This window comes from Saccopteryx bilineata, chromosome 4 (genome assembly GCF_036850765.1).
Source record: "Saccopteryx bilineata isolate mSacBil1 chromosome 4, mSacBil1_pri_phased_curated, whole genome shotgun sequence".
In the NCBI taxonomy this organism is placed as follows: Eukaryota; Metazoa; Chordata; class Mammalia; order Chiroptera; family Emballonuridae; genus Saccopteryx; species Saccopteryx bilineata.
The window spans coordinates 78,746,819-78,762,430 of NC_089493.1; the positions used below are offsets into that span (position 1 = coordinate 78,746,819).

The 15,612-nt window shown below is 40.5% G+C and overlaps 2 protein-coding genes across 5 annotated transcripts in view; one reads left to right on the forward strand and one right to left on the reverse strand.

Moving 5' to 3' along the window:
• The window catches only part of LRRC57 (leucine rich repeat containing 57), a 13,687-nt gene extending 1,580 nt beyond the window's left edge, over positions 1–12,107 (forward strand). For both annotated transcript variants that reach the window (XM_066276957.1, XM_066276958.1), the window contains 2 exons: positions 5,111–5,296; positions 5,748–12,107. In XM_066276957.1, coding sequence (XP_066133054.1) covers positions 5,111–5,296; positions 5,748–5,789 — 228 coding nt within the window. In that variant the 3' untranslated portion in view covers positions 5,790–12,107. The remainder of the gene's footprint in view (positions 1–5,110; positions 5,297–5,747) is intronic.
• Positions 11,265–15,612, reverse strand: part of SNAP23 (synaptosome associated protein 23) — a 50,035-nt gene continuing 45,687 nt past the window's right edge. For all 3 annotated transcript variants that reach the window (XM_066276961.1, XM_066276959.1, XM_066276960.1), the window contains 3 exons: positions 14,581–14,739; positions 13,424–13,568; positions 11,265–12,340 (listed from right to left, as the gene is read on the reverse strand). In XM_066276961.1, the coding sequence (XP_066133058.1) occupies positions 12,275–12,340; positions 13,424–13,568; positions 14,581–14,739 (370 nt within the window). In that variant the 3' untranslated portion in view covers positions 11,265–12,274. The remainder of the gene's footprint in view (positions 12,341–13,423; positions 13,569–14,580; positions 14,740–15,612) is intronic.

Consider the following 15,612-nt stretch of genomic DNA (forward strand, 5'->3'; position numbering starts at 1 on the left):
CATTTTTCTTCTCTAAGCTGTAATCATGGAGCTGGACATCAGAAGCTGGGTGAGAGGTATATAGTCTATGGGCTGGACTAATTTCAAAGGCTAAGGTCTGTGGAGTTAGTTGAGACACTGGTTGTGTTTTTTGTGTAGGTATTTTTAGGAAAGTGGGATGGGTTGCGGGGTGGTAATATAAAAATTTAAACTACTGTCTTACAAATCTTGAAGAGTTCTTCAGATATTCCTCAAGCATGACTCTAGTCATCTAGCATGGAGCACTATCAGGTAGACTGGAAGAGCAACTTACATTCATAGGTTCTCAGAGTTGGATATCAGAGGTGTCCTTTTTTTACCTCTTTTCAAGCATGTGTCCTGCTTTTGATAAGAAACAGTCAGTGAGTCTGACCAGGCGGTGGCGCAAGTTCAAATCCCGGAGGTGACCAGCTTGAATGCGGGCTCATCTGGCTTGAGCTCAGTGTTGCTGGTTTGAGCGTGGGACCATAGACATGACCCCATGGATGCAGGCTTGAGCCCAAAGGTTACTGGCTTGAAGCCCAAAGTTGCTGGCTTGAGCCCAAGGTCACTGGCTTGAGCAATTGATCACTGGCTCAGTTAAAGCCTCTCAGTCAAGGCACATATGAGAAAGCAATCAATGAACAACTAAAGATCCACAACAAGATGGTGCTTCTCATCTCCGTCTGTCCCTGCTTGTCTGTCTCACTCGCTAAAAAAGATAAAAAAGTCAGTGATAGGCTTTCTGAAGATAGCTCATTTCATTGTTGGACAGCTTTGATTCTAATATTTCAAATTTGTTTTCATTATTTAAGAACTTGTTGGTTATTTTCTGACTGAAGAACCAAATCTTTGTTTTGGAAATAAGGCACAGATGATGAAACATTAAACATAGACTAGATGGCCTTTTTATTTATATTTATTTTATTTTTTTATTTTTTAGAGAGAAAAAGAGAAGGGGGGAGGAGCAGGAAGCATCAACTCCAATATGTGCCTTGACCAGGCAAGCTCAGGGTTTCAAACTGGCAACCTCAGCGCTCCAGGTCAATGCTTTATCCACTGCGCCACCATAGGTCAGGGCCTTTAGTTTTTTTAGTGTATGTGCTTCTAGATGTATAGTCCAATACAGTAGCCACTAGCCACATGGGACTATTAAAACTCATTTAAATTAAAAATTTAGCTCTGGGTCCTGGCCAGTTGGCTCAGTGGTAGAGCGTTGGTCTGGCGTGCAGGAGTACCGGGTTCGATTCCCAGCCAGGGCACACAGGAGAAGCGCCCATCTGCTTCTATACCCCTCCCCCTCTCCTTCCTCTCTGTCTCTCTCTTCCCCTCCCACAGCCAAGGCTCCATTGGAGCAAAGTTGGCCCAGGCGCTGAGGAAGGCTTTGTGGCCTCTGCCTCAGGTGCTGGAATGGCTCTGGTTGCAACAGAGCGACGCCCCAGATGGGCAGAGCATCGCCCCCTGGTGGGCGTGCCGGGTGGATCCCGGGTCGGGCACATGCAGGAGTCTGACTGCCTTCCCATTTCCAACTTCAGAAAAATACCAAAAAAAAAAAATTCAGCTCTGGCCAGGTAGCTCAGTTGGTGTTAGAGCATTGTCCCAATATGCCAAGGTTGTGGGTTAGATCCCCGATCAGGAAACTTACAAGAATTAACCAATGAGGCCCTGGCTGGTTGGCTCAGCAGTAGAGCAACAGCCTGGCATGTGGAAGTCCCAGGTTTGGTTCCCGGCCAGGAGACATAGGAGAAGCGCCCATCTGCTTCTCCACCCTTCCCCCTCTCCTTCCTCTCTCTCTCTTCCCCTCTGGCAGCCAAGGCTCCATTGAAGCAAAGTTGGCCTGGGCACTGAGGATGGCTCCATGGCCTCTGCCTCAGGCACTAGAATAGCTCTGGCTGCAACAGAGCAACACCCCAGATGGGCAGAGTATTGCCCCCTGGTGGGCATGCCAGTGGATTCCGGTGGGGCACATGCGTGAGTCTATCGGACTGCCTCCCCACTTCTAACTTTGGAAAAATACGAAGAAGAAGAAAAAGAAGAATCAACCAATGCATACATAAATAAGTGGAGCTACAAATTGATGTTTGTCTCTCTCCACCTAAAAATAAATTTTAAAATACTCGGTTCCTCAGTTGCCACAAGCTATATTTTAAGTGCTTAAAAACCATACGTGGGCCTGACCTGTGGTGGTGCAGTGGATAAAGCATCGACCTGGAAATGCTGAGGTTTCTGGTTCGAAACTGGGCTTGCCCGGTCAAGGCACATATGGGAGTTGATGCTTCCAGCTCCTCCCCCCTTCTCTCTCTCTGTCTCTCCCTCTCCTCTCTAAAATGAATAAATAAAAAATTAAAAAAACAAAACAAAAAACCATACGTAGCCCTGGCCTATTGGCTCAATGGTAGAGCATCAACCTGGTGTGTGGAAGTCCTGGGTTCAATTCCTGGTCAGGGCACACAGGAAAAGTGACCATCTGCTTCACCACCCCTTCTCTACCCTTGCCTCTCTTTCTCTTCCCCTCCTGCAACCATGGCTCAAATGGTTTGAATGGTTTGAGCAAAGTTGGCCCTGGGCGCTGAGGATGGCTCCATGGCCTCTCCTCAGGTGCTAAAATATAAAATAGCTCAGTTGCTGAGCAAGGGAGCAGCGGCCCAGACAGGCAGAGCATTGCCTGGTAGGGGGCTTGCTGGGTGGATCCTGGTAGGGCACATGCGGGAGTCTGTCTCTACCTCCCCAACTCTCACTTATTTAAAAAACCCCACAAACCTATAATGTGACAACCCTGGCCACATAGCTCAGTTGGTTGGAGCATCGCCCTGGAGTGTGGAGGTTGCTGGTTCAATTCCCTGGTCAGGGCACATATAGGAGCAGCTCAATGTATCTGTCTCTCTCTCTCCTTGCCTTTCAAAACAAAACCTGTATGTGGTAAATGGCTACCATATTGAACAGCATAGATATAGAACATTCCAATTATTGTAAAAAGTTTTATTGGGACAAAACTATTTTAGATTGTAGTGATCTTAAATTATTTATGAAATTATGTTTTTGTATTTTTCTGAAGCTGGAAACAGGGAGGCAGACTCCCACATGCGCCCGACCAGGATCCACACAGCATGCCCACCAGGGGGCAATGCTCTGCCCATCTGGGGCGTCGCTCTGTTGCAACCAGAGCCATCCTAGCACCTGAGGCAGAGGCCACAGAGCCATCCTTAGCGCCCAGGCCAACTTTGCTCCAATGGAGCCTTGGCTGCAGGAGGGGAAGAGAGAGACAGAGAGAAAGGAGAGGGGGAGGGGTGGAGAAGCAGATGAGCACTTCTTCTGTGTGCCCTGGCTGGGAATCGAACCCGGGACTCCTGCAGCCAGGCCGATACTCTACCACTGAGCCAACCGGCCAGGGCTGAAATTCAGTATGTTTTTGAAGATGTTAGCCTCATCTTTAACTAAATATTCTTGTATATTCTTGAGCATTTTGGAAAGAAATTTTTGAGTATTTGGGCAGAGGGGAAACTTGGAAAAAAGTTAAGCAACAAGTATTAGTTGAGCACTTACTCCTCCACATTCACACATGCCAATGCCTTTATCAGTGGTTCTCAGATTTTAGTGTACATCAGAATAACCAGGAGAGCTTGTTGAGAGATCGCTGGGCCCCACTTTCATTGTTTCTCATTCAGTAAGTCTGGGGTGGGGTTTGAGAGTTTGCATTTCTAAAAAGTTGCCAGGTGATAGTCTGAGATGATACCATGCAGAGTAAATATATTTGTTGACTTGGAACATTTAATGGGCAAATGAGCTGAATGAATTAAAGATAATTGCTTGGTATTGAGCTTGAGGGCCTTAAAAAAATGATGCTACTGAGAATAGACATGCTGAGTTGATTATGATGGCACAAATGGAAATGCACTAAAAATTGGGAGATGTGGGCATGGAACAGGTGAGAGAATTGAGATCTTAACAGAAATGATGGCTTTATGAATGAGGCCCTCTCCAGTTGGCTCAGTGTGTGTGTGTATAGAGAGAGAGAGAGCGTGCGCGCGCACGCATCAGCCGAGTGTATGGACGTTCCAGCTTCAATTCCCTGTCAGGGCACATAGGTGAAGCAACCATCTGCTTCTCTCCCTCTTCCCCTCCAGCTGTCAGTGGCTTGATTGGTTTGAGTCTCAGCCTTAGGCACTGAGGATAGCTCGGTTGATTCGAGTATTGGCCCTAGATGGGTTGCCAGGTGAATCCTGGTTGGGGCACATGTGGAAGTCTGTCTCACTATCTCTTCTACTTTCACATAAAAATTTAATAATAAAAAAATGAGTGAACTTTAGGAGAAAGTATAGAAAGAAGACCAACTATTAAGTATCAGGGACTACTGCTTGAAAAATGTCCATAGGAACAAGAAGGGAAGCCAACTCAGGAATAATTCAAAATTTAGGAAGAAAAACCCTATACTTAGACACAATAAGGAGTTTCAATGAGTGATAATATAATCATTTATGTACAAATCAAAGATTGGCAGTTGATGTAACAAAATGTTTATGGTGGTAAATTGCAGGTAGCTTTTCTTTAAACTTTTAAAAATTTGATTCTCAAATTTTCTAGAGTAGTGTTTTTATTATCAGGAAATTTTACTTCCAAAAAGCCACTACCTTCAAAAAGCAAGTTTTCTGCCCCAAAAAGTGCAGGAGTGCCTGACCAGGTGGTATCACAGTGTGTAGAGCATCAATCTGGGACACTGAGGACCCAGGTTCGAAACCCCAAGGTTGCCAGCTTGAGCATGAGATCACAGACATGACACCATGGTCACTGGCTTGAGCTAGGGGTCACTGGCTCAGTTGGAGCTACCCCCCCCAAGGCACTTATGTGAAGCAACTAATGAACAACTAAAGTGCTGCAATGAATTGATGCTCCCATCTGTCTCCCTTCCTGTCTGTCACTTTCTTAAAAAAAAAAAAAAGTGGAGTATTAACAGACACTAGATGACAGGCTTCTGAATAGTGAGAAAATGGTGGTAAAAAGAGAACTAGGACAGAGTCAAGCAAATTTTTTTGTTGTTTTAAAATAGTAAAAAAACCAAACAAACAAACCGAAAACCATTACAGTGCTCATGCTATTTGTTTTTATTGTTCAATAGATATCTCAGATCTCAGTCAAGATCTCTTGCTGTCCACGCCTTAAAGTTCTTCGCCTGGAAGAGAACTGTCTTGAGCTCAGCATGCTTCCACAGAGCATCCTCAGTGATTCCCAGATATGTCTGCTTGCTGTGGAAGGCAACCTTTTTGAAATAAAGAAACTTCGAGAACTAGAAGGCTATGATAAGGTATGTTTTGAAGTACTTCTGCATTTCTAGTCACTGCTTCAGAGAAGAGAATGGTGAACTAACCAACATGAATGTTTATAGCCACAGGCTGCATGGCTAATCCTATTTGTCCACAGGAGTTGTTCCCCATTTTGGAGGTGGGTTCTAAGAATCAAACAAATTCTTGTTCCAAGATTTACTGGTATTGGATTGTACCAAGATGACTTTTTCTTTAGACAGTGTATTGTAAAGCATCTTTGTCTTTTGATAGGCTTCCTATATTTTAATAGGAATTAAAAATTTAGAAGATCCCAAAACTATGTGCATTTAGAATAGGTAGCTTTGTAGGAAATGAGGGACCTTATCCAATAAAAAAATGAAAAAAAAAAAACCACATGAAAACCTAAGTAACAAACAGGATAGTATTTGCTCATGCCAAAACACCACATATTCTTTTATTTTTAATTTTTAGTACATGGAGAGGTTCACGGCCACCAAGAAGAAGTTTGCATGACATTCTTCACAAGCATGGGAATCCTTATAGGACATTGATTTGGAACCTGATGCAATCTGGCTGACTCAAAGGCTCTTGTGGTCAAGGATATCTGCAGTAAGGAGCTGATACTCCAGGAGATTATATTGCATTTGATCTTTTTCCTTTTCAGGGCTTATCTCAAATAGCTAAAAGGAATCAACAGACAGAGTTGTTTGGAGTCATAGATGGGGCAGTGGACAATGTTGATCTTCAAAATCAACATTAGTTTGGCCTTCAGGAACCAGAAGCTAGTTGCTATTTATACAATGAGGGGATGCTGCCTGGTAATAAAATAGCTCCACACAGCTTAAAATTTCTTGTTTAGTTTCAATGTGTGAGCTTTCATAAAAGCAGCTGCCATCTCACCTCTTGTGTGTTAACATTCACATTTTTTATAAAATTCAAATAACTTGTAAGAGGTTGCTATGCTTAATCTAAGAACTTGTGTTTTATTCCAGCCCATCAGTTCAATTATACTATTTATATTTGGAACTTAGGATACACATAAATATGTGACTGTCTCTACTGAAAGCGTACTTTGTCAGAGAAGCACCAATACAACACTAAGACATACTCCCCAAGGCTGCAGTAGCGAATCTTTACTATTGCAGATGCCTTATTGGTAGAGTGCTTGAAAAGCTAAAACCATATATGCAAAACTTGTAAGATACAAGGGGTTTTAATAATCAAGATTTTCCTGAAGCTTTGTTAGAAATAATCTTATTTCTGGTAATCCTTTCCCCCTTCTTGTACTTAGAACTCTACTAATCAATTTACTTATCAAAAAACTACTACAGTATTTTAAGACAACCTATGTTTATCAAGTTTATTCTCTGAATGAGAGAATACAGTAAATAAAAAATTTTTAGTAAACTTTTTCTTTTTTTTTCCCTTGAAGATGGAAATGGGGAGGCAGTCAGACTCCCGCATGCACCCGACCGGGATCCACCCGGCATGCCTACCAGGGGGTGATGCTTTGCCGATCTGGGGCGTTGCTCTGTTGCAATCAGAGCCATTCTAGCGCCTGAGGCAGAGGCCATGGAGCCATCCTCAGTGCCCGGGCCAACTTTGCTCCAGTGGAGCCTCGGCTGTGGGAGGGGAAGAGAGAGACATAGAGAGGAAGGAGAGGGGGAGGGGTAGAGAAGCAGATGGGCGCTTCTGTGTGCCCTGGCCGGGAATCAAACCCGGGACTTCTGCACGCCAGGCCAATGCTCTACTACTGAGCCAACCGGCCAGGGCCAGTAAACTTTTTCGATGGAAGAAAGGTACATCCTTTAAAAGAAAAGGAGAATTTTAACCTGTAAATGGCTCTTTGTTTGAAAGAAAACTGATTAGGAAGAAATGTTTCATGTTCTGGTTGTATGAGTACTGCAGTGCCTTCATGTGATTGATACACATTTTGTGGTAGTGGAACCATGCTTATTAAGAGAAACTGAGCCTGACCAGGCAGTGGCTAGAGCATTGGATTGGGATGCAGAAGACCCAGGTTCAAAACTTTGAGGTCGCTGGCTTAAGTGTAGGCTCATCTGGTTTGAGCACAACTCACCAGCTTGAACCCAAGGTCACACTGGCTTGAGCAAGGGGTCACTCGGTCTGCTGTAGCCACCCGGTCAAGGCACGTAAGAGAAAGCAATCCATGAACTAAGGTGCCACAATGAAGAATTGATGCTTCTCATCTCTCTCCCTTCCTATCTGTCCCTCTGTGTCACACACACAAAAAAAGAGAAACCGAGAGTACAAAGGTAGATGGTTTCAGATTGTTACTGACATGTACATTTAAAAAGCTATCACTGTTATTTTCTGAAGTTTTGTTTTAGACAAGGAGCTGTTATTTACCATGTATTGACAATTCTTATTTTACAAACCTAGTTTGACCTTTATGTCAAGAGATCATAAGAACCTAGTATTTAATCTATACAGGATGTTTCTCTGACCTTAAATATGGTCTGGGTATTCTTTTTCCCATGTTATTTTGTTTCTTAATTTGGGGAGGAATAGGAGTACTAGTTTATCATTAAGTTTAAAAAAATTTTTCAATGCTTAATCTTATTGCTTTATTGATGAAACAATTAACATTTCTCTAGTTATTTTATCAGTACGTATCTAATAAATCAGAACTTATAAATTGAACTTGAATGTCTCAGCTATGTAATTACTAATTGGAGGTTAAAAAGTATGACCATCAACGACTACTACCTTTCTCAACGTGGACTCAGCCTTATTCCAGATACCCTTTCTTCGCTCTCATTTACCTGCCTAATCATACCAGATTATTCTGCTCCTTAAATTCATAAATGCAATGTCTCTCTCCTTTAACTGCTTTTATATTATTTATTATTTGCTCATCGCTTCTTGGCCTTTTGGCTAAGATCAAGTGTAGTACATTGTTTGCTCTGTCAGAAATGCCCTCTTACTAACATGCTCCTTCCCTATGTCTAAGCCCCTTTCTAAGCTGAATTAATGGCTCCTCCATCTGTTTCAATAGCACTTCTCACATTCTGTATCCATCTGTCACTTGCTAGACTGAACTACCTCAGGGCAGGAACTATGTAAAGCAGTATGTCCAAAGTTATAGTACATAAGTATTTAGATTTAAATATGAACAAACAAAGCAGGTTGATCTGTGGTTCTAGAAACCCACATTCTGGTGGCCACCAGTCCTAAGTCACCTATATTCTTTTAGAGCTTGGTTGGCAGTGTAGAATACTGAATAAGCTTATAGGCTTTGGAGTCAGAAATATTTTGGTTTGAAGCTAAAGCCTGTCATTTAATAGCTTTATGAATTAGAGCAATTTATTCTCATGGGCAATAGCTCCTGCTTTGAGTTCAGGAATGTTAGGAGGATATGGTGAGAAGATACATAAAAAGGTATTTAGCATAGTGCCCATAACACAGTAAGCACTCAATAAATGGTGTCATATATTTCATCTGTAAGATTAAAATAGAATTTAGCATGTTATATAAAAGTCTTTGACCAGACACCAAGTTAAAAAGGATGAAAAAAATAACTAGAGAATATTTGGGCATACGATGTCTGGGAAGTAGATATTTATTTATTTTTATTATTTTTTATTTTATTTTGAGAGACACAGGGAGAGAGAGGAGAGACAGACAGGGAGAGAGAAGGGGGGAGGAACTGGAAGCATCAACTCCCATATGTGCCTTAACCAGGCAAACCCAGGGTTTCGAACTGGCGACCTCAGCATTTCCAGGTCGACGCCCCATCCACTGCACCACCACAGGTCAGGCAAGGGAAGTAGATATTTAAGTTAAGGGGATATTCACAATCCACAAATGACATAATATCTAGCATTGAAGTGATAATAAAGGATGAATTAAAACTCAAGAAAATAATAGGCACAACTATAGAGGATAAAGATCATTGTCCATTATAAGACTGGAAATTTAAAGATAGAGCTGTTAAAAAAAAACAAAACAACTAAGGCCTTGGCTGGGTAGCTCAGTTGGTTAGAGCATCATCCCCACACACAAAGATTTTAAGTTTGATCCCTGGTAAGGGCACATATAGGAACAGACTGATCTTCCTCCCTCCCTCCCTCTTTCTCTCTCTAAAATCAATAAATAAAATACTAAGTTCAGAAGGAGATATACTGTTTTGTTTTGTTTTTGTATTTTTCTGAAGCTGGGGAGAGACAGTCAGACAGACTCCCGCATGCGCCCGACCGGGATCCACCCGGCACACCCACCAGGGGGTGACGCTCTGCCCACCAGGGGGCGATGCTCTGCCCCTCCAGGGCGTCGCTCTGTTGCGACTAGAGCCACTCCAGCGCCTGGGGCAGAGGCCAAGGAGCCATCCCCAGCGCCCAGGCCATCTTTGCTCCAATGGAGCCTCGCTGCGGGAGGGGAAGAGAGAGACAGAGAGGAAGGAGAGGGAGAGGGATGGAGAAGCAGATGGGCGCTTCTCCTGTGTGCCCTGGCCGGGAATCGAACCCGGGACTTCTGCACGCCAGGCCGACGCTCTACCACTGAGCCAACCAACCGGGACAGGAGATACACTGTTTTTTAACTCCTTAGTTATACGTTAAGATGCTCAAGGTCACACACCTAGTAAATGACTGAACCAAAATTTGAATTCAAGTGGTCAGACTGCAAAGTGGTGTTAACCACTTCAGTTACTACCTTTCAGAAATAATGTAAACAAGTTTCCAAAAATGTGGGCGAAAAATCAATAGCTTCTATTTCTAGTGTATTATGGGCCTAATTTTTATGACCTTATCCTCTTTCTCAGCAGCACAATCTTTAAAAAAGTTTGTAACCTGAGATCCATGGATGGGTTTTTAAGTCCCATTTATACATGAGTCATGTTTTTGTGTCTATTTCTCTATGAATATAGGCTGTGTTGTCTTCCATCACATTCACAAAGGGATTCTTGACCCAAAAAGACCTCCACTCTAGAGATAATAGCAGCTATCACTTATTAAGCTCTTGCATTAGCTGGACGCTAGTCTAAGTGCTTTTCATGCATTACCATGTTGAGTGTTTGCAAGAACTCTGAGGTGGGAATTGTTGATCCCCATTTACAGACAAGGAAACAGGCACAGAAATGGGCTTATAGTCACTCAGCACCCAGCAAGTGGCAGAGCTACAGTGTAAATCCAGACACTTTTGCCTAAGCTTACAGTTCTAACCATTTATACTGTGAGGATAGCTTATTGGTATCCTCAGAACAATTTCCTTTAGCCATAACAGTGTTAAAGAATTTTTTTAAAAAAGAAATGTTTTTAGAAAGGGAAGCTAGGTATACCACAATCCCCAGTGTTTATACCTTCTTACTTTACATATGTACCATCACCTGCCAAACTGCTCGTTGGCATGGAGCATTTCTATTACAGAAGGCCTAAACAAATCTCACCTTAAATATTGTATTTTCCTCTTCAGCCCTTGAAAATTCTGTGTTTACTGTACCTTCTCAAGTGGGTTGTAGTTCCCTCCTTTCAGTCACTAGTGTATTTAAGCTCAAATGAATAAAAGACTTGTAATGATTAAAATGAGCCTCACGACATGACAAATCATAGGAGTCCCCTCATTATTTCCAGTAAAATGGGAGAAAGGCCTAAAGGCAGCTTTCTGTTGGAGTGTTTCTTAATTTATGGACCTTTGCTTTACTCAATTTGTTAAATAACAGCTGATGAAATGACCCCCCCCATCACACACATCCAAAATAGTCACAGGAAAACTCTTACCTATTTGAAAGAATGATTCCATTAGTTACAAAATTTAATTTTAAGGATCAAGCAATGGTTATTGGTGAAACCAATTCACATTAATAGCTGTGAAGTGTGCAGGAGCTAGCTTTTAAATAAAGGTGACAAATACCAATCAGATTCTTATAACACTGTTCAGGATCTAAATAAGTATGATTCTGAACACAGTTCAATACAAAAGGCTAAGAGAATGATAGTGCAATCATCAATAATCAAACCAAAGGCATAATTTTCCAAATCACTTTTAGTTAAACAGTTCTAGTTTTTTAAGTCTAAATCTACATAAAACTCAAAGCAATCTAAGGATTTTTCTACCTGAGATCAAAACAAGTTTATATTTCCTATCTAAACATAATTCTTGGCATTGAGGTAAATTTGAAGTCACATGATATATTTTGTCAAAGTTTCCCCAAAAAATTTAAGCCCTGTTTTAGAGAGAAATTCTCATGTTACACATACATATTTACATATTTTTTCTTTAAAGACTAATGACAAATTTTTGAGGTTAACAGGCTTGAATTAGGACCATGATACTAAGAATATGAAAATAAAAACCCATTCATCTGTCCAAAGTGTTACTGTATGGTACAATATGAAATGTGATCACAGAATTTGTACATATATAAATCACCAAGAGTTCAGGAATTAAGTTCACTTTAAGAAAACTAATTCTTTCCTCAAGTGGAGGTTGCAAAGTTGTGATATAGAACAAAAATATTGCATATAAAAGCTCCAAAAGAAAGTACTAGCCTAAATTAGCAATAACTGCAACTTAAATTAAATTCTAAACCCAACTAGATCTTTACTGTGGTTATGCACCTTTTTGCTTTGTGGCGTAAAGGTTTCACTGAGGTAACCACCTCTCATCTCTTGCTTTTCCTTGCACTCCCCAACCCCTGCCCCCAGCTTCCTTTTTCATGGCTGTCTTTGGCAGTGCTCCCATATCTTGAAAGCAGAAGAACCTGCTACGGTAAATGAGGACGGTGAAAACACTATATATGATGTATAAAAATCAAGGTAAGAGTATAAACTGAGAAAGAAAACACTAGAAGGAAGGCTGAGCTGCAGTCTACCCTCAAGGGAAAAAGAAAAAAAAAAAAGGAGTTGTTACTCCATGCCCTTCTTCCACATTATCTCCTGATTAGAAAAACGTGGAACTAAAATTTCAAACTCCGAACAGGCAATGACTAAAGGAGGAGCTAGGCAAGTGAATAAATGGTAAAGAAGTACAGCAGCACTTTAGCTGTCAATGAGTTTCTTTGCTCTGGCATTGGCAATATCAATACGATCTTTGTTGGCGTCAGCCTGAAAAGAAAGAAAAAAACATCAACATTACTTCACAAGGTAAGTTGATCTAATAAAAGTTAAATTTCATATACTCGGAATAATTGATATACTCAGAAAATTTAGGAAATAGTTGAATTCACATTACAAAATTTGGGCAAGAACTGACCATATCAAATTCATCTGGAAACACTTGGGTATATAAATACGACAAAGCTATAACAGAACTTTCCAGTATTTCATGAATTCTACAACATTTTTTGCATAGTTTAACATGTCTGAAACTGGGACACATAATCAATGTCATTTTGGATGTAATGAAATATAAGAATGCTCTGTTCTGCTACTGGTCTAGACCTTGTGAGAGTATCCTGAACTGAATCATAGAATGCCAACTAGAACTATCCTAGGTCTAACACAAAAAGACTGAAATAATCTTCCCTAAGATCTTTGGAACAGATGTTATTTATTACCATATCTACATCAACCTCTGAATTAAAATGATGAGTAAATACGTAGCTTAAACCTACATGAAGCATTGAAAATATTGTTGAGCTCAACGAAATCCATTTTAAGCTTGACATCCAAATATTGAACACAGTTTCACTTGCAGTATCCTTTATATTATGCAAAGTATAAAATAAAGCATTTATCTTATTTCATTACTCACAGGACTCTATTTTGTGTGTCCATTCCAGAAGAACCATTCTGCAGAACTGATTTGTACTAACATGAGGATTCAGGAACTCATTATTAATTTGTTATTTAACAAAATTAAATTCCAAAAGCTAACTTGCTCATTTAAGTAAAAAAAATAAAAGGCAGCCCACACAAAGGTTAGAGAGTCTAAGTTTCGTGTGTGAAATATAAAATAAAACCATTTCATTCCAAGGTCTTGGCTTCAAAATGAACCAATTGCTATGAACAAAAGAACTTAGATATTGTTTTTCAATGTGTTAAAATTGGCCGTCTTATCAAAACTCTAATACCAGTGAGGGTAGGATCTTATCCTATTGTTCTTCCCCAAAGTATCTAGCACAAATATTCGTTACTAAAACACTGTAATTGATGTCTCATTTTCCTATGGCACTAAGAAGTGTTTACCTTTTTTGTGATCCCATCTATTTGACGATTTTGAGCTTCTATTTCATTGCCCATGTCCAAGGCCATGTTTTTAAGATTTCCTAGGATACTGCCCACTTGAGTTAGGTTCTCTTCCATTTCATCTTCTCTGGCATCATTTGTTATACTGTCACACACACACACAAAGTTAATTCAGTATTTTTTGGTGAATTCTAAAAGGACTAAGTCTGGATTTAGTTTACATAAAAATAAGCAAAAAAATGACTTTCAGCAAGTGGTAGACCCGAGGCAATGTAGAGTACTATTAATAGAAACATTCTATAGTAAAAATTGGAAGACTAATCAAAGAGTACACAATATCTTAAAGCCATGTATGAGACAATTAAGAAACAACTCTAGGCATCAACGTAGGATGCTTAGGTCCCAGGTTTGAAACACTGAAGTCACCAGCTTGAGTATGGGCTCACCAGCTTGAGTGTGGGGTCGTTGACATGATCCCACGGTCACTGGCTTAAAGCCACCGGCTTGGCTTGAGCAAAGGGGTTGTCAAGGAACGTATGAGAAGCAATCAATGAACTACACTTAAGTGCCACAACTACAAGTTGATGCTTCTCTTCTCTCTCCTTTCCTGTCTCTTGCTAAAAAAAGAAACAACTCTTGGACAGAGGTTCACAAAGTGTGATTCCCGGCATCATCCGGGAACTTGTTAAAACACGAAATATGCTAATTCTCACGCTCCATTCCAGATCTACTGAAACAGAATGGAAGTAGATCCCAGCAATCCGTGTTTTAACAAACCTCCCCACAACAACAAAGTTCAGTAGTTGGGACAGAGATTGTATGGCCTGGAAAGTTTGAAATATTTATTATCTGACTCTATAGCTACTATAGGGATTTGGCCAACTCCTGCTCTACAGGATACATTTTAAAACACATTTTCCTATTTATAGCTTACTTCAGTAATCTGGGAAGTACTGAAAAATATAAAGAAACATCCATCATTGAAGCTCAATAATTATAGTCAACATTCTTTTAGAAGGCAGATTTTTAAATGCATTTAAAAATGGAATAAATATTTCTCACTGATGAGTTAGAATTCGTGTATAACTATACCCATCCTTCTCGGAGAGCCATTTATTTAGGAAAAGGGAAAAAAATATTGGGAGGAGCTGGCATACCGTTTAATGTATCCACCACTGGCTGCTCCTGTGGTTGCTTGCTGAGGCTGACCATTTGTCACTCGGCCTGGCTGCTTAGACACTACATTGCTAGAAGAGTTGTCTCCGCCATCTCCCCATGTTGCTTTGTAGGCCTTACCAGACTCAAAGTTCTTTGTCCTATATAAGAGTCAGGAGTGCAGAAAGACACCGAAAAGCAGGAGAGAGAGCATTTTAATTATTAGTGCTTGTTAGCTTGAGGATGACCCTTGCACCCTTACCATAATAGATTCATACATACATAGAGCTAGATCTAGAATATCTGTGCTCTGATCCATAACAATGTGGCATTGGAAAAAGTGGCATTTTAATGCCCACTAACATTAAAATTTTCTTAACGGTTCAGATACTTCCACAAATCTTCATTAAGCAGTTAGCAAGTAGCAAAATGCTTTTATTTGATTTTTCAGCTCGGTGGTTGATGAGGGATGGAAGAGTAAGAAGGCTGATAGGCAGTACTTAAGACTCTAGCTGCCCACTTACTTGAACCAGAGTAGTTCCAGCTGGTCAGTTTTAGAATTTCACATTAAAACTTTCATGAAGGAAAGACATAAATTATTTTTAAATTGGACAACCAATGATGAATAACTAACAATCTTGGCCAAATTGGTGCCAATTATAAATCCTTAGTTTAGTGCTATTTAAGAATTTACATTTCTTGATTTTTTTTAAAAAAAGCTAAATCCAGACCTCTTAAAAGTAAAAGCCTATGTGCCTGACCTATGGTGGCACAGAGGATAAAGCATCGATCAGGAACACTGAGGTCACTGGTTCAAAACCCTGGGCTTGTCTGGTCAAGGCATATGGGAGTTGATGCTTCCTGCTCCTCCCTTTCTCTTTCTCTCTCCTTCCTCTCTCTAAAGTGAATAAAAAGATAAAAATAATTTTAAAAAAGGCCTATGCTTTAGATGTAACTGATAGAAATAAAAATCAGCCAAAGCCAGAATTTTACTATGGAATTTACTACTCAAACTGGTATAAATCGCAAGAAGA